The sequence below is a fragment of the Cannabis sativa genome, chromosome 1 (assembly GCF_029168945.1).
Source record: "Cannabis sativa cultivar Pink pepper isolate KNU-18-1 chromosome 1, ASM2916894v1, whole genome shotgun sequence".
In the NCBI taxonomy this organism is placed as follows: Eukaryota; Viridiplantae; Streptophyta; class Magnoliopsida; order Rosales; family Cannabaceae; genus Cannabis; species Cannabis sativa.
Window position 1 is genome coordinate 24,594,076 of NC_083601.1, and position 20,501 is coordinate 24,614,576.

At 30.4% G+C, this 20,501-nt stretch overlaps 6 protein-coding genes across 8 annotated transcripts; 2 read left to right on the forward strand and 4 right to left on the reverse strand.

Annotated features, from left to right (window-relative positions):
- Nucleotides 1-104: 104 nt before the first annotated feature.
- LOC133029028 (uncharacterized) lies at nucleotides 105-699 on the forward strand. Its single transcript, XM_061106286.1, has 2 exons — nucleotides 105-317; nucleotides 456-699. Exons 1-2 carry the CDS (start codon nucleotides 105-107, stop codon nucleotides 597-599), a joined length of 357 nt encoding a protein of 118 aa, XP_060962269.1. The 3' UTR covers nucleotides 600-699.
- Nucleotides 700-3,437: 2,738 nt separating this feature from the next.
- Nucleotides 3,438-7,288, forward strand: LOC133032368 (uncharacterized). Of its 2 annotated transcripts, XM_061106291.1 has the most exons (4): nucleotides 3,438-3,929; nucleotides 4,344-5,331; nucleotides 5,416-6,206; nucleotides 6,294-7,288. In XM_061106291.1, exons 2-4 carry the CDS (start codon nucleotides 4,725-4,727, stop codon nucleotides 6,747-6,749), a joined length of 1,854 nt encoding a protein of 617 aa, XP_060962274.1. In that variant the 5' UTR covers nucleotides 3,438-3,929; nucleotides 4,344-4,724; the 3' UTR covers nucleotides 6,750-7,288. The 2 variants fall into 2 exon arrangements, with proteins under 2 accessions (XP_060962274.1, XP_060962272.1); XM_061106289.1 differs by having other exon boundaries at nucleotides 3,438-5,331.
- Nucleotides 7,289-7,296: 8 nt separating this feature from the next.
- LOC115717794 (uncharacterized) lies at nucleotides 7,297-8,743 on the reverse strand. The gene is made up of 4 exons (XM_061108186.1): nucleotides 8,723-8,743; nucleotides 8,274-8,630; nucleotides 7,662-8,182; nucleotides 7,297-7,564 (listed from the first exon to the last, which is right to left on the reverse strand). Exons 1-4 carry the CDS (start codon nucleotides 8,741-8,743, stop codon nucleotides 7,378-7,380), a joined length of 1,086 nt encoding a protein of 361 aa, XP_060964169.1. The 3' UTR covers nucleotides 7,297-7,377.
- Nucleotides 8,744-9,399: 656 nt separating this feature from the next.
- LOC115717793 (uncharacterized) lies at nucleotides 9,400-10,381 on the reverse strand. Of its 2 annotated transcripts, none has more exons than XM_061106298.1 (3): nucleotides 10,004-10,381; nucleotides 9,813-9,905; nucleotides 9,400-9,574 (listed from the first exon to the last, which is right to left on the reverse strand). In XM_061106298.1, exons 1-3 carry the CDS (start codon nucleotides 10,379-10,381, stop codon nucleotides 9,476-9,478), a joined length of 570 nt encoding a protein of 189 aa, XP_060962281.1. In that variant the 3' UTR covers nucleotides 9,400-9,475. The 2 variants fall into 2 exon arrangements, with proteins under 2 accessions (XP_060962281.1, XP_060962279.1); XM_061106296.1 differs by having other exon boundaries at nucleotides 9,400-9,685.
- A 90-nt stretch (nucleotides 10,382-10,471) lies between these two features.
- LOC133032372 (uncharacterized) lies at nucleotides 10,472-12,816 on the reverse strand. The gene is made up of 2 exons (XM_061106293.1): nucleotides 12,134-12,816; nucleotides 10,472-11,401 (listed from the first exon to the last, which is right to left on the reverse strand). Exons 1-2 carry the CDS (start codon nucleotides 12,428-12,430, stop codon nucleotides 10,472-10,474), a joined length of 1,227 nt encoding a protein of 408 aa, XP_060962276.1. The 5' UTR covers nucleotides 12,431-12,816.
- Nucleotides 12,817-17,490: 4,674 nt separating this feature from the next.
- Nucleotides 17,491-19,337, reverse strand: LOC115708126 (transcription factor MYC2). Its single transcript, XM_030636325.2, has one exon. The coding sequence runs from the start codon at nucleotides 19,133-19,135 to the stop codon at nucleotides 17,669-17,671; it is 1,467 nt and encodes a 488-aa protein (XP_030492185.2). The 5' UTR covers nucleotides 19,136-19,337; the 3' UTR covers nucleotides 17,491-17,668.
- Between the last annotated feature and the right edge of the window lie 1,164 nt (nucleotides 19,338-20,501).

The following is a 20,501-nucleotide window of genomic DNA, read 5'->3' on the forward strand; positions in this document are numbered from 1 at the left end:
TAAACACACCTGTATTTCAAAGTGAAGTTGAAGATTCATTCAAGCTGAAATTGAATTTTTCTTTTTTGTGAGACCAGGATTATTTTGATGTGATAGACACACTAATGGATTTCGGAACAATATGTAGCAATCTTGAAAGTGGTGTTAAGTATTCTAACTCTGAGGATGTATTCAAAGATGTACAGTTTATTTGGGGCAACTGCTACAAGTATAACAATAAGGGTGACTACATTTTAGAGCTTTTGAAAAGGGTTAAGAAAATTTTTACAAAGTATTGGACAACAGCTGGATTGTATAGTGGATCATATTCGGACGAGGTAACTATAGAAAAATGAATATGTAAAATTAAGATCATATTCGGATGAGATAACTATAAAAAATAAATATGTAAAATTTATACATTTTCGTACATAGAAATACATTAAAACTTATAACTAATCATTTTTTTTTTACAGAAACATAAGTTGTTTGTCCAAAAAACTACGAAGCAATTATCAGCCAAAAAATGGAGAATTCAGTTGTACGTAGATGCAATCCGAACAATGAGTTCAAAGTACAATCAGTTCACCATTCAAGCAGTTGAACCAATGGAAGATTAGGCAGAAGTTACCTTTTTTTTTTAACAGTAATTTTATTTTATTTAGTGTTGAGACTTTTCTTGGTGCCGAGCTTCTTTTTCTTTCTCTTGACTTGTTATTTATGGATGGGAAATTTGATTTTCTATACTTAAACATTTTCAAAATTTCTTTTTTGAACCAATACATTTTACACTATGAAAAATATGACTCTTTTTTCAAAACTCCAAAAATACCCCCTCTATCTACTTTGTCTCTCTCTCTCTCGGACCGAAAAAAAAAAAAAAAAAAACATATGGTCCGATGGTCGGACCACATGGTCCGATGGGGTCCGACCAATCGAACCCATCGGACTATGTGGTCCGACCATCGGACCATGTCCATCTCTCTCTTCGTTTTCCTTAAAAAAAAAAAAAAAAAAAAAAAACATATGGTCCGATGGTCGGACCACATGGTGATGGGTCCGATTGGTCAGACCCCATCGGACCATGTGGTCCGACCATCGGACCATGTGGTCCGACCATCGGACCATATGTTTTTTTTTTTCAGTTCGAGAGAGAGAGAGACGAAGAGAGTGAGAGGGGGCGGTACAGTGGGTGGGTGGTGGAGGTGAGCCGTGGTGGTGCATTTGAAGGTGGGGGCGGTGAAATGGTTTGAGCGTCGACGGCGTGGGTGGTCTGGCGTGGGTGGTCTGTCGTGGGTGTGTGGGTGCGGCACCGAGAGAAAGAGAGAAACAAAGAAAGAGAGGCGAAAGAGAGAGAGAGGGCTGATGGTTTCAAATGGGGGGGGTATTGTGGGAATTAAGAAAATGTTATCCCATTTTACCAATATTCCCCATTTTAAGTTTAGGGAAAAAATTATTCCTTAATGTAAGCATAGAAATTCAAATTTCCCTTATGGATTTACATGGAGTAGTGTATGCAAGTATTTCATATACCCAGTTTTCTAAAAGTAAATAATAAGTATTATTTTATTATGATTTATATATACCTAATTATATTTTACCAATTAATTATAATAGCACAAATATTAATTTGATAAAACAAATCATTCGTATGATCATACCTTCACATACAATCTAAATAAGAAGAAATAAAAAAAAAAAAAACTAAACTTTACCTAAAACTAATATTTACGTGCCTCGGCACGTAACTCCTACCTAGTCTTTAAATTAAAAACTCCTTTTTTAAAAAAATGTATGATATCTTTTTTAAAAAAATAAAGTATTACCGTTAAATTAAAATTATAATTAACAAATTTTTTGATAAATGTAGGGTTTGTCTAACCTTCATAACCAAATAAGATCCAATCTAATATTTGGAGAAAATCTTAACAAGTAGGTCGTTAGGTAATTGATATTTGATACATTATTATTTCAGCTCTTTCTTTAATTATTTTGTTATGAGAATACAGACATATATATATACTAGGTGAATGTACGTGCCGAGCCACGTATTGCTAGTTTCATTTAAGATTTTGGTCTTTTTAAGATTTTGAATGTATTTTATTTTTAAAGATTACAAATTTTTTGTTTGAAAAAATTAAATATTTATATTTGAAATATTATTTAATAATGTATTAAAAATAATATTAGTGTAATTATAAAATTGTAAATAAATTTATTATTGGAGTAGTAGATTATTCTATTTAGTTCTTTTTTTAACATAGCATTGTAATGTAAGTTTATATATATAAATATTGTGTAAAGTGTTAATATTATACAGAGAAAACATTAGATAACGTGAGGTTAACTTTAATATATAAAGATTTTTTTTAAAAAAAAAAAAATAAATAAAAAAATTATTAATATTTAATTTAAAAAGAGATTATTAATATTTAAAAGATTGTTTAATTTTTTGGTTTAATTATTGGGTTTATTTGTTAACGGGAGATCAAACTTAATCGTTAAATTTAACAGAATATTCTTTTATTTTTAAATATATTCTGTTAAACCAAGAAATACCGTTAGATAGGCACTTTTAATATATAAAGATATATATATATAAAAAAGAAAAGAAGGGTGGATTTGTTATAGCTAAAGTTTTTCTCATTCACACATCAACGTCTAGGTTCAAGAGCAGTTATCTGAGAATGGTTCGGTTCGGCTCAAAGATGTCCTTAGTTTCAGATTTTTATTTTCATTTATTAATTTACTATTATTAGTTTAATTCCAATTAATATTTTTTATGGGGTTAGAATTATAAGGAGTTCATTCCTTAATTAATTTTAATGTTGTGATCGTGTTTATGTGTTTCTATTAGTCTTGTCTTTTGACATGGTTCTTTAGTCTTGTCTTTTGACATGGTTTTTTTAGTTTTTTCCTTTTAGTTTTTCTGGTTCGAGTCTTATCTTTTGGCATGCAGGGACGGAGCTATGTATATGCTCACAGGGGCCACGGCCCCCCCTACATTTTTAAAAGTTAATGCATATTGACTCTTACTGAAATGTATATATAACATATAACCTCAAAATTAATTCATATTTTCTTTGGAAAGAATAACTGTGGGGTTGACTTATTCAACATATATATATATTAAGATTAAATTTCATAAATTAAAAAAAATTGGTAAATGTACAAATATAATACATTATTTTTGTATTAAATATTATAGAAGTTTTGACATATCTTAATCTAAATTTAAATGTACATAACTTTAATGCATAAAGTTAAAAAAAAATAGAAATATTTAAATTAATATTAGTGGACAAACATATTTTTTAAGAAATTAAAAGTAAATTTTTTTGACTTTGGGAGAAGAGATTTTAACTTAAGATCTTTTAAGGAAAACTGTAGAATTATTAGATTATGTCTATGACCACATAAATTAAAGGGAAATTTTTATATATATACATTATATACATTAATATTACAAAAAAAACGTTAAATGAAAACAATGCATTTGTATGCCGTGACACGTCATCAAGCTTACCGTGATTAGCTTGAATAATTTTGGAACCACCGGCGATGAAGGAGACGCGCCCACAATTCCATATTTCTCGGCCATCTCTGCGCGTGGTTCTACTGTTTAAAACAGAAATCTATAAATACCGTAAGAATAATACACGAAAACGAAAAACAGAAACCAAACCAACCTTGAACGAAAAAACACCATTGACGGAAAAATACAGATCTCGACGAATCTGAAAATTAGAGAATCGATCATCATATCTCTCAAAACTGTTGCTGTATACAACAAGCAAATCATCGTCTCTCTAATTCGACCTACAATTCAATCCATCAATAAACCTATGAGCTGATCACAACAAACAAAAAATCGAAAAACCAGAAATCGTTGCTTCGAGGAAGAAGAAGAAGTCCGTCAACTACAACATCGAAAACTAAATCTGAATAAGGTACCTATTATACATTACGATACATACTACTGCTTATAACACATTACACCTTCCAATTCCTGAAAACACCTAAAAATCCATCATGTTTGTTAATTCTGTTAAACATGATTATTTGACAATTAATCAGTACTAATCAGATAGTTTACCAGTTGTAATCATAACTGATAGTAAACTAATCAATACTAAGTACTTTAAAAAATACAGTACACTATAAACCTTCGTAATTGTAATCGCTCCAACATTATAGTTCAACATATAGTCATCTAATTAGTAAAACTGCATATAAACCTTACTATAAAAAATATAAAATTTAGTTTATGAACATCACACCTATTACATGTTTATTATTTTTGTATATACATAATGTTTACTGTATACAATACTTAACATGATTAAACTAAACAAATCACGCAGGAATATGGATGTTAGAACAGTGATTCTTTTTTACAATGGAACTTGGGTTGACAAAACAACATACGTTGATTATGAAGTCGAAGGTATACTAATTCCAACAGATTGTTCACATTATGAGCTTTCTCACATAGTATACGAAGCTTTGAATTTGGACAGAAACAAATATACGATTGATCTTCAATTTCAAGTAACTGAAGGCATACCACCAATAAGAATCAAAGACAATAGTGGATGCAAGTTTTATGAACAAATACGAAGGAAAAATGATGATGAGACCAAATATCCTATATGTGTTAACATCTCAACATCCACAACCGACAATGAACACAATGATAGAGTAAACTATACCTACAATGGGGAAACTAGTTTACAAACAAGGCAATGCTACCAACAAGAACAGAATATGCAACAAAGATGGCAGATTATGTGATTGAACAAACTCAAATATCGATGGAAGAAAGCTCCGAAGAAAATCAAATAATTTTAAATCCTCAAGTTGCTGAAATACACATTGGCCAAGTTTTTGCAAACAAGGAAACCCTCCAACAAGCAGTAAGCCTTCACTCAATAAGATACAATCAACCTTTCAAGGTAAAAAGATCATCAAAACTAGACTATAAACTAGTCTGTATTGATGATAACTGCAATCGGACATTCTTAGCATCAAAACATGGAAAGACTGACATGTTTATCATAAGAAAAATAGAGCATACTCATACATGTTCATTGGACATCACTTCTGGAGACCATCCTCAAGCTACAAGCAACCTGGTTGGAAAGGTTATAAAAAACAAGTTTGTAAACCCAAAAAGAGATTACACTCCAACAGAAATTGTGGATGACATGGCAGATGATTACAGTGTCTCTATATCTTACCAAAAAGCATGGAGAGCTAGAGAAAAGGCAATTGTGGATGCTCGTCGCTGCCCACAAGAATCATACAGTGAGATACCATCAATTTTATACATGATGCAAATATCAAACCCAGGTAATAAAATACTTCATCAACATAAAGTACTAATATGCTATATAGGAATTTATACTATAAACTAATTGGTTACTTTTGAAACAGGAACAATCACAGACCTAGTAACAGATGAAGATAACAAATTCAAATATCTATACTTTGCAGTAGGTGCTTCAATAAAAGGTTGGCAACACTGTACACCAATTATAGTCACAGATGGAACCTTTTTGACAAACCAACATGGAGGCACTTTGTTGATAGCAAGTGCACAAAATGCAAATAGACATATATTCCCACTTGCATTTGCAGTAGTAGATTCCGAAAATGACAGCTCTTGGGAATGGTTTCTTCACAAAATAAAGGAAACTTATGGCGAAAGAGAAGGTCAATGCATCGTATCAGATAGACATGAGAGTATACTAAAAGCAGTAAAAGAGACCTTTCCAGATATAATGCATGGGGTATGTTGTTACCATTTGATGAAGAATATAAAAATGAAATTCAAAAAAGGAGGTGATGAGCTCAAGATTGCATTTAATAGTGCATCTAAAGCTTACAACATAGAAGATTTTGAAAAGAGCATGCAAGACTTGGACAATATAGATGTAAGAATAAGAGATTACTTGGTGAATGAAATTGGTGTCGAAAAGTGGACAAGACTATATGGCATGAACAGGAGATACAAAACAATGACATCAAATATTGCCGAATCAGTCAATGCAGCCTTGAAAGCAGTAAGAGACCTACCCATCGCAACTCTACTAGAATGCCTACATTCATTGGTGCAAAGATGGTATTGGGAAAACAAGAATAGAGCCCAAAAAACTACAACAACACTGGCAAAAATACCTGAAAAAACATTAAAGAAACAAAGAGATATGAGTTTAAAGTACAAGGTAATTATGTATACAGAAAAATAAAAATTGCTTACAAACATATTTACTCTGTTGTAAACTTAATAATCGTTTACTTGATTAATACAGGTTGAAACAGCAAACCTTCTGGTATACCAAGTACACGACAACAACAGATCTCACATAGTAAACTTGGAGAATAAAACATGCAGCTGCCAACGATTTGAATATGATGAAATGCCTTGCTCTCATGCAATGACTGTACTAAGCAAAAGGAACCTGTCTTGCTACAAATATTGCTCATACTACTACACGAAAGAAGCTTTTATGGCAACATATGAAGACAGTATACTCCCATTAGGTGAGGCAACATCATGGAATATACCAGATTTAATAAGAAATATTGTAGTCCTCCCACCTAAACATAAGAGAGCTGCCGGAAGACCAAAGAAACAACGATACAAAAATGGACTTGAAGCAAAAGCACAAGTGGTATGCGGTCAATGTCACCAGAGAGGACACAACAAAAGATCATGTAAAAATGACCCAGTACTAAAACCACCAAGAAAAAGAAAAAGATCATAAGATCCTGAGGTAAAATGAATAAATGTTGGTAAGCATCAAACATGGTTACTAAATAGACAGTATACAAAAACAATTTACAATGATAATTGTTAGTTGATAAAGCTTTTCAATGTATTAATACAAACTTTTAATAAAATGATTACAATTCGCTTAGATTCAAGTAAGTTTTTTTTTTCCTCCTCTATATATGAACAGTTACCAAATATATGAACAGTTACTAACTGTAATTTATTTACAACCATTTTAAAGGTTAATAAACCATCACATTGGTTTATATCACTTAGAAAGGTATACAGAAATGTCATTGGTTTATAAGATCAAACAAAATTAAACAAAAATCACATAAAAAATGCCAGAACACTAAAACTAAATTCTAAATCCAAAAAATTAACATATTGTCTCACAGAAATACATAACATAAAAACTGCAAAACATACTGTGCCAGTAAACCAAAAGGTTACTTCAAAATTAAAATAGGCAAGAGTCTCCTAAAATATTACTGTTCCAAACAGTTTCTTAAACAAACACAAACATAAACCTAAAAAACAAAACAACATGACATAAAAATACACATAAAGTTCAAAAAAATGTAAACTAGGTTTCCAACATGTTGTTCTATTACATAAAACTATGGCATCCTTCCTGGATGCTCCGAAGTAGACTCGTACCCACCCAACTCCTTCTTCTTTGCATGAACAAACAGATCAACACACAACTTCTTCCGAGTGAATGCAATGTCCAACTTCTTAGGAATCTTATCAATCAATCCATGCATGAAGAAATGAGCATACTTTATGATAAAAACACCACAATCACTACATCACAAAAATAAACCCATAGCAATTGTCAGATAACAAAAAATAAACAATAACATAGAATCATAAATATAAAAAAAAAAACAAAGATAGTTACCTATCCTCTTGTTGTGGCAAATTATCAACCACGACAATATCAAACGCATCAGTATCTTTTTTACCTTGCCAGTGCTTACTACTCCTGTCAATATCTTTTCTCCCCTCATAGAAATTAACATGTGACAGTAAGATAGGAATTATTACAGCAAATGCACGAACAAAACTCTCTGAGTTGTTCTTGTACCTCCCAAACCTCATAGAATTCAACACTTTTAAGCATCTCATCTTAATGTCAAGAATACACAATATCCAATGAGCAAGAACAATCACGTTAACAGGCATTAGTACGAAATCAAGCTCAGCCCAGGGTTTATTGCATAACATATAAAAACCCGCTATGTATGCAGCTGCCTTAGAATCCTTCTTAACCGAATCAACATTTTCACCACTTGCAACAAACTCATTATATAATTCAAAAATTTGAGAAGCAAAGAAGCAATCAGTAGTATTACCAGAAATTTTCACAGACTGGTCATACTTTAACTTCTTTCTCAAATAGTAGAAACAAACATCAATATGCTGCAATAAACATAAAACAATCCAAAGTTATAAACAAATATACAGAAAAAGTATACAATAAACAAAAAAAAATATATAATAACACACTAACCGAGCATGACAAGTTCTTCCCAACAGTAAGCAAATCATAGAACCACATCTTATCATCAATTTGACAAACCACAAAATCCAATGGAACCTTAAGCTTCCTATGACATTCTTTAAACTTCTTCACTTTGTTTTTATCATTAAACCCAATCTTAAACCACTGATCAAAAGATTTAGCTTGCACATCATCAATCACATTGAAAAAGCCAAATCCAAAAGCACATGATCCAGGACGTCCACCTTTTGGTTTACCAATACTACAGAACCAAATTCGTGGCATACGGACCGTTGTATACGAACTAGGTTTCCTCTCTCTATTTCCAATCGTAGGAGTTTCTTCCTCCAATTTTATAGACTTTCCCTAGCATTCAAAACAATTACAAACAAATAAAAAAAAAAGTAAGTGAAAAAAAAAATAAACTACCAAATAACATAAACAAAATAAAAATAAACCTTTTTCAAACTTGTCTTCATAGGAAACCAAATGATCATTAACAACCTCCATGGTAGATACAGAAAAGCTTTCTTGAGAACCATGCTTCTTCTCAACACCAACAACATCAGTCTTAAAATATCATGCAAAAAAAAAAACAAAAAATATGTAAACATAGTAAACCAAAAATCAATACTCAGAACATAATCAAGAATAAAAAAAAAAAGTAAACAAACCTTGTCCAACCCATAGGTAGATAAAACATCAGCATTTGTTGCCTCTAATTTATTTAAAGACTTATCCTAAAAACAAAAAATAAAAATAATTAAACATGACAAAATGATTCAAAATATAAAATAAACTAAATAAACAAAAAAGTATACAGTAAACAAAAAATGACAAACCTTTTTAATGCTTCCCTCATAGGCATCAATCTTTTCATTTATAATCTCCAAAGCAGACACAGTGATACTATCCTCAGTGCCTTGACTATCAAACAACTTTCCCTTACTACAAACACCTTCAACATCATTTACACTTGCATCTACATCAACTGCTCTGCCCTCAACATTATCTTTATTACTCCCATCTGCAACATCTTTTGCTTCTTCAGTATTCTTTCCCTCAACATTGTCTTTATTTGTCCCATCTGAACCAATAGCTTTAACAAAGATCACCACCCCCAAACCACGTAAATATACAAAACAAACATAAAAAACATTTGACAGAGACAACAACCAACATAGTAACAAATCATCTAAATAATGAAAAAACTAAAAAATAAATAAACTTGCCTGGTCATCACCACCATCATCTTCATCCTCCTTAGATTTTTTAACAACATCCTTAAATAGGCCATGATCATCAACAACCTGTTCTTCATCATTCAATTTATCAGTATTCTTTTTTTCTTCAGTAAACCAATCAGGTTTACTAGAAATAAAACTCATAATATCAAATGAAGGAGCATCATCATTAAAAACCTACAAAAAAATAAAAAAAAACCCATTAAACAATAAAAACATTAATAACATAAATAAAAAATATTCAAAAAACAAAAAATATTCAATAAACAAAAAACAATATACTAGTTTACAAAACAATAATAACCTGAGTATATTGGATATTCTCATCGAGTCCAACAGTTTCAATTGCATCTTGACTTTTCACATCAAAAACTTCAACATCATTTAAATCATCATTCTTGCAACAAAAAAAAAAGAAAAAACCAACAAAATCAAAATAACATATGAAAAAACAAAGAAACATCTAATAAACTAATAAAATAAACATAATCAAACCTTGCCATCGCTCTCATCAGGACTATCATTTCCATCTTTAGAAATTTTTGCATTTTCAATAGCTTCCTTCAACTCATTAAACTTCAATTCCATAAAAAAAACCAAGCCTTCACTGATCTTTGAGTCAATATACGACTGAAGACTTAACTGCAACTCCTTGAATCTACCCTCCAACACATTATTCAATACTTCAATAGACTCATCAGTCTTCTTTTGCCTAGAAATAAACTCCTTCATCTTACGCATCACACCATCGACATCAAAACCACCAGTAAACTCCTTCTGTACACCAGAAGATCCAACTCTATCAACATTAAACTTTGAGAATGGAACATCATCAAAGTCATCATCTGACTCTTCTCGGCCAATAAACTCCATTCCAGTAAGCACCAATAAACCTTTTATTTCATCTTCAGTAGGCACAATATGTTTTCCTTTCAGCTAGCAAAACAAGAAAAAATAATTAGTTTACAAAATATAATAAAAACAACAAATAAACAATTTACAAAATATAAAAAATACCTTATTTGAAGATAGAACTTTCTTCTCAACTTCACTTGAATTAGGATTTCCAATACTCTTCCATCTACAAAACCTATATGGTTTACCAGAATCATAGGAACAAAACTTTGCCTTCAAGCACAAAGGAATGGTTTCATACAACCAAACCAAAAATGCAAAAGGTAAACCAGGAAGTTTATAAGATCGAGGACCCTTTTCCAAATGTTTCCCTTTAACCTTAGCAAGAGGCTTAGCAACACCTTTTCCCTTCATAACACCCCTCAGACCAATCTTTAAATTGTGCAAAGTTAATTCAAACACTGGTATACCCCATGGAAAACTACCATACTCATCAACCCCAATTATGTTCAAAATCTCAACAGGAACTTTTTTTGAGTAAACACTACTAATCAAACAATTAGTAACAAGGTACAAAACAGCCATCTTCACAGCATACTCATCTGACTTGAAATCACTATACATAAACCTATGCTCAACAGCACTAACAGTCACTGTCTGATCACAAAAATATCGATCAACAAAAGCATTTTCTCTGTGTGTATACTTACTCAAATCGGCATCACCAACACACAGTAAACCAGAAACAACAGCAAACTCAGCTAAACTGAATCTGAAATTCTCATCACCAAACTTAAACCACATTTCTTTTTCATTTTTCTGATATACCTCCCTATGTAAGGCATTATGAACTAATTGAGACTGAAAACCAACAGGATGGCTATCCAAAAAATAACCAAAACAAGTATCACGAAACAACTTACGTTGATCTTTAGTCAACTTGGAATTAATATTTTTGACAACAATGTTATCCTGATTAGGGAATAACATCACTTTTCCCTGAATCTTTTCACCAGGCTTGAAATATAAATCCCATTCCTGTAAAAAAAATGATATACAAAGAAATCCACACATTAAACTAAAAATAAGCATAAATAAACAACTTCACAGGATACAATAATCATTTAAATTTGTAAACCAATACTTTCCACTGTAAACAAAAAAAAAAATACACATCAATACCTAAAAACTATAATAAACCATAAACATACAAAAATAAACCAGTAAGCTTAAACATAAACCTAAATAAACAAAATCGAAAAAAATTAACAAATAAACTAAAAAATCAATAACAATAACCTAAAAATAAATAATCAAACCCTATAATAAACAAAAACAGAAAATATATTTGTAAGCCAAAACTTTCCATAGTAAACAAGAAAAATACCCATCAAAAATCTAAAACCCAAAAATAAACAAAATAAACAAAATAAAACAAAATAAACTTAAACATAACCTAAATAAACAAAATCGAAACAAATTAACAAATAAACCAAAAAAACACATAAACAGTAACCTAAAAACAAATAATCAAACCTAAAATCAACAAAATATATTACAAACATCATGAAAAATAACAAAATAAAAACAACACCCAAAAACCCACAAATAAAAACCGACTACAATATAAACCAAAAAAAATATTACAAACAAACATCAAAAACATTTAAAAAAATAAAACAATAAACTATAAAATCTAAAAATAAATTAAACCCCTAAAAATCGTAAACCCAATACAACCAAATAAAAAATTAAAAATCATAAAAATACCTTCAAATCATTACGAACTTCAACCTCCAAGTCTTCACTATCATAATCCTCAGGCAAATCTTCAGCAACTTGCTTCATCTTTTTCACATTTCGAACATCTTCTTTCTTCACTTTATCAACAACTCTTTTTCTCTTTTGCAATGCCGAGCCACGGCTACCATCCGATGATCCACCAGAACCACCAGAACGATCAGAATCATCACGATCTCCATCATCGGAGACATTTTCCATTTTCTTCTTATCAGCAGCTACCTTTACAGAATGCGAAGGAGAAATTGAGGAACGAGTTTTAACCATTTTTTAGGTTTACAGATGATAATAACAAGGCAATAAACGAAAATGATGCACTCAAACTCTCTTGCTAATACAAAAATAAACCACCCCAAGAAGAAGAAACCCTAACCCCTATACTCTGTATAAAACGAAAACAGAGAAAAGAAAAGCTCAAGATGAATATTTATAAAAACAAACTTACTTTCCTTTTATACAAACACTTAAAAAACCATAAAAATGGTAAAATAGAATATAAAAATAAAAAAAAAATGATTACAATCCTCTAAAACCGTCCATAATTTGAATTACACATGCAAAAAAAGTGGCGCGTGAACAGTTGCACACTGCAACATGGAAGACGTGCAGGACGTGATGTGATGACGTCATCACACATCACACGTCCCATCCAGTTATTTAAAAAAAAAAAAAATGAATTAAATTAAAAACGGTACATTAACATATATAAATGACAGCACCATATTTTTGTAAAAAGAATGCAATTAAAGTACTGGAGTGTAAATTTCTCTAAATTAAAAGTAAATTTTAGTAGTAATAAATTGAGCTTAAGGTGGTTATATAAACATAGCTTAATAGTTTCACACTTCTCCTCACAAAGAGGTCCCAAATTTGAATACCCCGCCCATAATGTCAAAAAAAAAAAAAAAATTGAGCTTAAGGCACCACTCAAATTTTTTGAGTGTAATTTTGTTATCAACTTTTGAGTGTAGTTTTTGGTTTATATTTTTTGAGTAATGTATAAAATATTTATGAAAATAAAAAATTATGATTTTTTTTTTCAATGGACACGCACCACTAAAAAAAGTTACTAAAATTCACTAGTCGTATGTGTCGGCCGATATTGGCCCCCCTTACTATCTAATTCTGGCTCCGCCCCTGTTGGCATGGGTTGTGTAGCTCAGAATTATCATGGTGCTATGGAAGAAGCATTCAAGAAGGGGAAGATTGGATGTGTTTAACCCAAAATTGCTGAGATAATAGGCATTAAAGAAGCATTGAGTTGGATTGCAACTCATTCGTGGGATAGAGTCATGTTGGAAACAGATAGCTTGGTAAGTGTCCAAGCGATTCAGAACGGTATTTTATGCCTTCACAATTTGTGTTTTGTAAAACGATGTACAAATAAGTTGGCTCATTGCTTGGCAAGAGACTCTTGTTTCTCTACAAGTCATGTGCTTCAGTTGGAGGACTGTTCCTCTGAAGTGCGTTCTATTGTTTTGTACGAATTTATTAATTATTAGATCTTACGATTTTTATTCAAAAAAAAATTATAATTAATAATGAATTTTAAATATGATTATATTATTTTAATAAATAAAATTTAAATTAAATATTTTTTAATTTTATTAAAATAATATTACTTAATAAATAACATTAATAAATTAATTACACAACTAAATTTATATATAATAAAAATAAAAATTATAACTAACTATAATAACAATATTAACATAATATATATTTAGCTGTGGATGAACACACCGACACAATTTTCTTTTTTAATGATATCTTTTTTTTTTTTATTTAAGCGTTTATATATTACATCAGCATAACCTGGGACTCGAACCCAGGACCTCCAACACACACGCACCCCCTATGGCCACTTGAGCTAGCCTCAAGTGGTTCTTTTTTAATGATATCAAACATGAGCTACTTTTGTTTGAGGCTACTCCTTGTTTTGTTTTTGTCTCTTATTTAATAGCTAGGTAGCCTATTTCTTGTAATTTATATTTATTTGGTTTTTTTGTGTTTCTTTTTCTTTATTTTTTTTTTAATTTTTTTTATAATAATAAATTATGCAATCTTTATACGTACAAATTTGCAGTGTCTCTTGTATTAGTTTATTAGGGTACTATATACTCCGAAAAAGGCTGATTCTCATAAATTAAAGGCTTCATATTTTTTTAATATATATATATATGGAACACTCATCAATGATTACTAAACAAATTTAATTATAAATATTAATTTTAAAAATATCAAACCATCGAATTTGATCTAATAACGATTAATGAATATACAAATTTGAATTTCTATGCTTAATTTAACTACTTAATTAAAAAAAAAATATCAAAAAATATCTCTTTTTACACTATATCAAAAATATGTCATACAAAAATATTTAACTCAAAACAACTTTTTCTTTTTTTATTATTCTTGCTAAAAAACTTTTTTTTAATTTTTTTTTTTACCGATGGAACAATCTCAGTCTATATGATATAAAAATGATAGATTTTTTTTAATTAGATAGAAAAATTAAGCATAAAAACTCAAAATTTTCTAATTTTACCCATTCATGGGTAATACCCATTAAAAGTGCACCCATATAAATTATTGGGTGACTTTTCTTTTTTAAATAAAAAATAAAAAATTATTAGATATAATTAAACCTAAATATAATTAATCCACCTAAACTGTTGAAATTAATAGTAAATTTGTTCATATTGTTTATTTTTTTTATTAACAATTATTTTCAAATTTTGATATTTAGAATTCGTTAAATTTTAAATATTATTTTAAATTAAATTTTAATATTTTGATAGTTTAACCAGATGAGCATTTTTATTAATTCCAAAGATAAATTTAGGACGAATAATAATTTTTTTTTTAATTACTATATATTACAAAGTATAATAGTAATTTTTGTTTTTATTTAAATCACTATTATGCTTTCAAATTTCAATGATTATTACTACATTGAATATTATTAATTTTAAAATTATGATATTAAAAAAAAACTAAAAACTAAAATAAAATTAACATACGTGACTTGTCACGTAACATCTATCTCGTATATATAAAAAATACGAAACAATTACAAGGGAATGTAAACACTAACTCAAATATGAGTATGTTGAATATATATATATATGGATATGCTTTTAATGGGTATTATCTATGGGTATTTCATTATTGACCATTAAATTAAATCTAATGATGGTTGATATTTATAATCATCAATTAAATATTAAAAAAATTAATATTTCCTATTTTGCCACTTCTTTCTTTGATTTTTTTTTATTCTCTCTATTCCTAAAATAATAATACTATTAATAGAAATAAAAAAATTTATATATGGAATTGTTATTTAAGAAGTAAAACACCCGAAAAAAATTAATAAACTATTTTTTTTTAATAAAAATTATTTTAAAGATTAAAAGAAAAAAAGTGTTTATTTATCTTTCTATAAAATTTGCTGAAACTAGAATTCTAAGCTGTATTACTAAGAACAAAATAAAAATAATTTTAAACTTTAAGCTCTAATACATATGGAATGTATAATTTTTTTCTAAACCTATAATCTTTAATTTCATAATAATTAACAATCATTTATATGTTATTATTTTTTTTTAAAATACATGGGCTTACCAAAACCTATAAGAACAAAACCAATGAAGAAAACTTTAACAAAAAAAAAAAATGAACGAATAAAAAAAGTGTCATAAACATTATTGAATAATGGCATTGGCCCAACACAAGAATTTCACTCACAAAAAATTATACTTGACTCCTAGACAAGATTATCATCTTCCAATCCTAAGAATATAAATAATGAACAACACTTCATTAGTTATTCTAGGAAAATGATGGATGGTAATGTCAAAAAAATATATCATTAAAATTTTACTTTGTTATCGTTATTTTATAAAATAGTTTATCCAATCCAATCTGCACAATCCAATCCAATCCAATCCGCAAAGTACGGATATCCGCATTTGTGCGGATTGGATTGAAAAATTCAAAACCAGCACTTGTGTGGATTGGATGTTAATTGACATATAAAAATAACCAATTCGATTCATTCCAATCTACACATATTTCTAAAAAAAAATAAACAAATTATATATACAAATAATATTTTAATGTAAAGAAAATAGTAATTTAAAAGTCTAATACATATACTATAATTATATTTTAAAATTTAATAGATTAAATGTACATTCCAATCTTATATATAATTTTTTTTTATATACAATTTAAAACAAAATTAAATATTTCTTTATACATAATTTTTTGAATTTGTTATTTTATTTATTTTAATTTATTAATATTGGAGACATAAAATAACAATAATTTATTTTATTTTGTGGTTAGTTATGTGAAAAAATATTTTTTTTATAAATATTAAATAATTTAATATTAAAAAATTATCAATTCAAAATGATCGATTCAATCCGTACTTTTACGAATTAGATTGGATTGGATTAGAACAATTGTACGAATTAGATTGAATCCAAAAAAATAAAAATATGCAGTTAGTGTAAATCAAATGTATTATAAACAATATAATATAGTAAAGAGAATAGTAGGCAATGGTATAACTTTTAGCAATTCTCTAAAAACAAACATATACATCAACATCACCTCATTAGCCTCTCACACATTTCCAATTTCCATATATGTTAAGATAGAGAATTTCTTTAATTGTAAAGTTGGTGATGTCATATCCTTAACTCATCACATAAGCAGGTCCAGACAGGCTCGGGCTTAGGAAATCTAGTACATAATTCATGGGGTTTTTAGGAAAATCATCACCCTGTCCCATCAGTATAATAATACTGTTAATTTACTCATCTAGAAATCTAGAAGGGCTAAATAAATAAATAAATAATATATATAATTTAAGGAAAAACAATAATAAGATAATTAATTGAGCACATTTTTTCACTGCTTCTTTCTTTGTAGTTGGTAGTGGTAGGGTCTAACATTCCAATCTAATATATTCTTTTTTTCATTTCGTTCACAAATAAAGGAACCGCGAGTTTGGATATATCATATATATTATGATATGTATTATTTGAGGCCAATAAATGGAGAAAATGGTCCAAAAATAGCTTAATAATGCCGTCCAATTCTTGTCCATACAATTCTTATTATATAAAAACGTGCATGAATGACGATACACTGTTTATTATTTTGTTTTTTTATGTGATATATTACACGGTCAGCTGATACATAGATCAAATCATAAAATATCAGTAACCCCATAAATATCAATAAAACTTCAATCTCATTACTAATTGGATCTAACTTTAACTAACTAAAATATAAGGACGTTGATCATGAGACAGAAAAGAGCTCCTTTCTTATTATCTTTATTACATATCTCCAGATCTCTTTTACATGACTAAACATTACACAAGAAGGAATATATAATAATCAAGAAATTTTTACAAAACAAACTAATTAATTAATAAATATATATAATAACAATTAAATTAAATACTTACATTTATTATATAATTAAAATCTAGCGAGAATGGCAGCTTTGAGAGCTTGGTGATCAGATCTCATTCTTTGATCGGGAACCTTGACGACAACGTCTTGAAGCATAAGGTCATTGATGGTTGAGACGCTGGCATGGTTGACCTGAAACTGAAGCTCACGCAACGCATCCATTAGCCTGGCCGATGGGTAATTCTCATTCTCCGACTGAACCCTAATCATCGCATCCGTACCAACTATCTTAACATCTAGCTCGATTCCGTCGCGATCGACTTCTCCAACGGCGGCCGAGGGGGACTGATAATGATCGGAGGAGGAGTTGTTTGAATTATTAACGGAAGTGGTACACGTGCTCTGGTTGTCTAAGCTGCTATTATCACACCCCATTTCAACCTTTACTCTCTTATTGTTGTGATAATCCCTTCGGGAAATAACTAATTGGGACTCCAATTCCTCTATCTTCGTTTTGAGCTCGTTTATGTACGAAACGGCGTCGGATAACAGAGACGCTTTGTCCATCCTCGAAACGTTAGGGACAACGGCGCGTAGCGCGTAGAAACGGTTGTTCAGCTTCTCACGCCGCTGCCTTTCAGCTTCCACGTGGTTCAAAGGTGTATCCCGACCCAGACCCGGTTTTCGTCCACGCTTTTTCGGTACCCGTTTGCTGACGTTATCAACCGGTACTGGATAGTCCGAAATCGAACCCGAATTATCAGACTCAGAATATATGCTGTTAATATTCGTCTTTATCAACGGTAGTAAAGTCTTCGTTTCATTTGTGTTGATGTCCGTTTCTTTCCGTGCTCCGGCTGTGATTCCAATGTCGGCGAAGGAAATATTCTGGCGGTGTAGGAACTGAATCGGGTTCGGATCGGTTGACCCGAATAAGGACTTTGCTTTTTGGACTAAACCCCAATTCTCCATAATGATTTTGGAAGAACCCAGTTCAAGAACCCCACAACTGGTTGGGATACAGACCAGAGTCTCGATCCCGTGAAGTTGAGCTTCGTTTGCTCGGTCGCAGTTATAGTACCGAAGCTCATGGCCGCCGGTCAACCAAACCAACGAACCAGAACTCAAGGCCTTCCCGGGAACACCTTCTCCGGCGAAGAAAGATCGACTCAACGACATGACGTAGAACCACTCGGCGTCGGCGTTGGCGTCCGTAGCTCCGTTCGTGTTGATGACATCATCATCATCGTCATCATCGATAATCTTTCTGTCGAGGTGTAGGGTTTGAGGATGATGAGTGGTCCTAGTAGTGGAGTAGTGTTTGGAGGCTTGGAAGTGGCCGTCTCCCCAGGTTAGAAAGATTCGTCCGGCGTCGTCGTTTGAGGTCTGCCAGAAAATAGCATAATTCCAGCAATCAGGCTGGGTTTGGAGTAAGAGTTGAAGCCTCTGTTGCAGGACTACTACTGTTGGTTGTTCTTGGGATAATGAGACTAGAGACGATGATGAGGACGGTGAAATCATTAGGTCTTCCATATAAATTTGATGGGACAGGGGAGAAATTCAGGTGAGATATTAGTTGTGGAGTGATGAGAGTTAGAAGGATATGAGTGACCGGATATATATATATATATAGTGTATAAACTTATGGATAAATAGAGACACGCCAAAAACTAATAAATAGTACAAATTAATGAGATCGAAAGAGAGAGAGTGTGGTGAATTGAACTACGAATTGTAGTGGTGGATTAATTAAGTAATATAGTTGTTGTATAGTAATAGTAGAGAGTGGTTATTAATTAGGAAAACTTACAAAAATACTTATTTTTTATTAAATATTTTCAAAAATACTGGGACACGGCAAACTTTACATTTTTACTGTCCAATCCCATTTTTATTTCTTTTATACTGCCCAGGCCCAATATATTTACTTTTATACTGTCAATAGTAACAAAACACAAACACCTCAACTTCGTGGTTGGGGACGAACAAATCAACACCAGAATTATAGAAACACCAGGAAAAAACCATCAAATCTGGCAAAGAGAAAAAATTACTAAATCAACAACAAATTACTGTTTTATAGTGTTATTTTACTGTTGTTTTAATATGGAAAAAAATACCACGTAAATGAAATATTATGAAAAATGACAGGACATGGAATCTATACTAGTTCTCATAAAGAGCAATGGACAATGGGAAAAAGAACATAATTATTTCAAGAGAATATAACAATGCTCGAAAACAACACAACAACACTTGAAAATAACACACCAACAACAGACTCATACACATTGGAACACCAATTAGAAGTAGGAGGAGATTCGAAAACGAGAGAATTTGAAAACGACAAATTCAACATAGTTGACTATGCAAAGCTGGTTGCTAAAAAAATGGTAGAAAAACTTGAAAACAACAGTAAAAAACTAGATCCAGAAATCGGCATCAACAACGCGAAGCTAATAACAGACAAACACCAACCAGAAGTTGAAAAAGGTCAGGTATACAAAGACAAGGAAACACTGAAGAAAGTTTACAGCTTCTACGCAATCAACAACAACTTCCAATACAGTTTTTGAAAACATATTTAATTGGGATTCAGTAAGAAATTTTTTAATATCTTCAATAACAGAGTAATAACCAGAGTTTATAACTCTGGAATGGTAGTATTCCGATCGGGTGTACTTAGATTTTCAATCCTATAAAAAACATAAAAAAAACACTACTAAAACAACACAAAAAAAAAAAAATAAAGAACATAAAAACAAGCATTAAAAAACTCTAGAATGGTAGTATTCCGATCGGGTGTACTTGGATTCCCAATCCTATAAAAAACATAAGAAAATACTACTAAAACAAAACTAAAACAACACAAAAAAAAAATAAAGAATATAAAAAACAA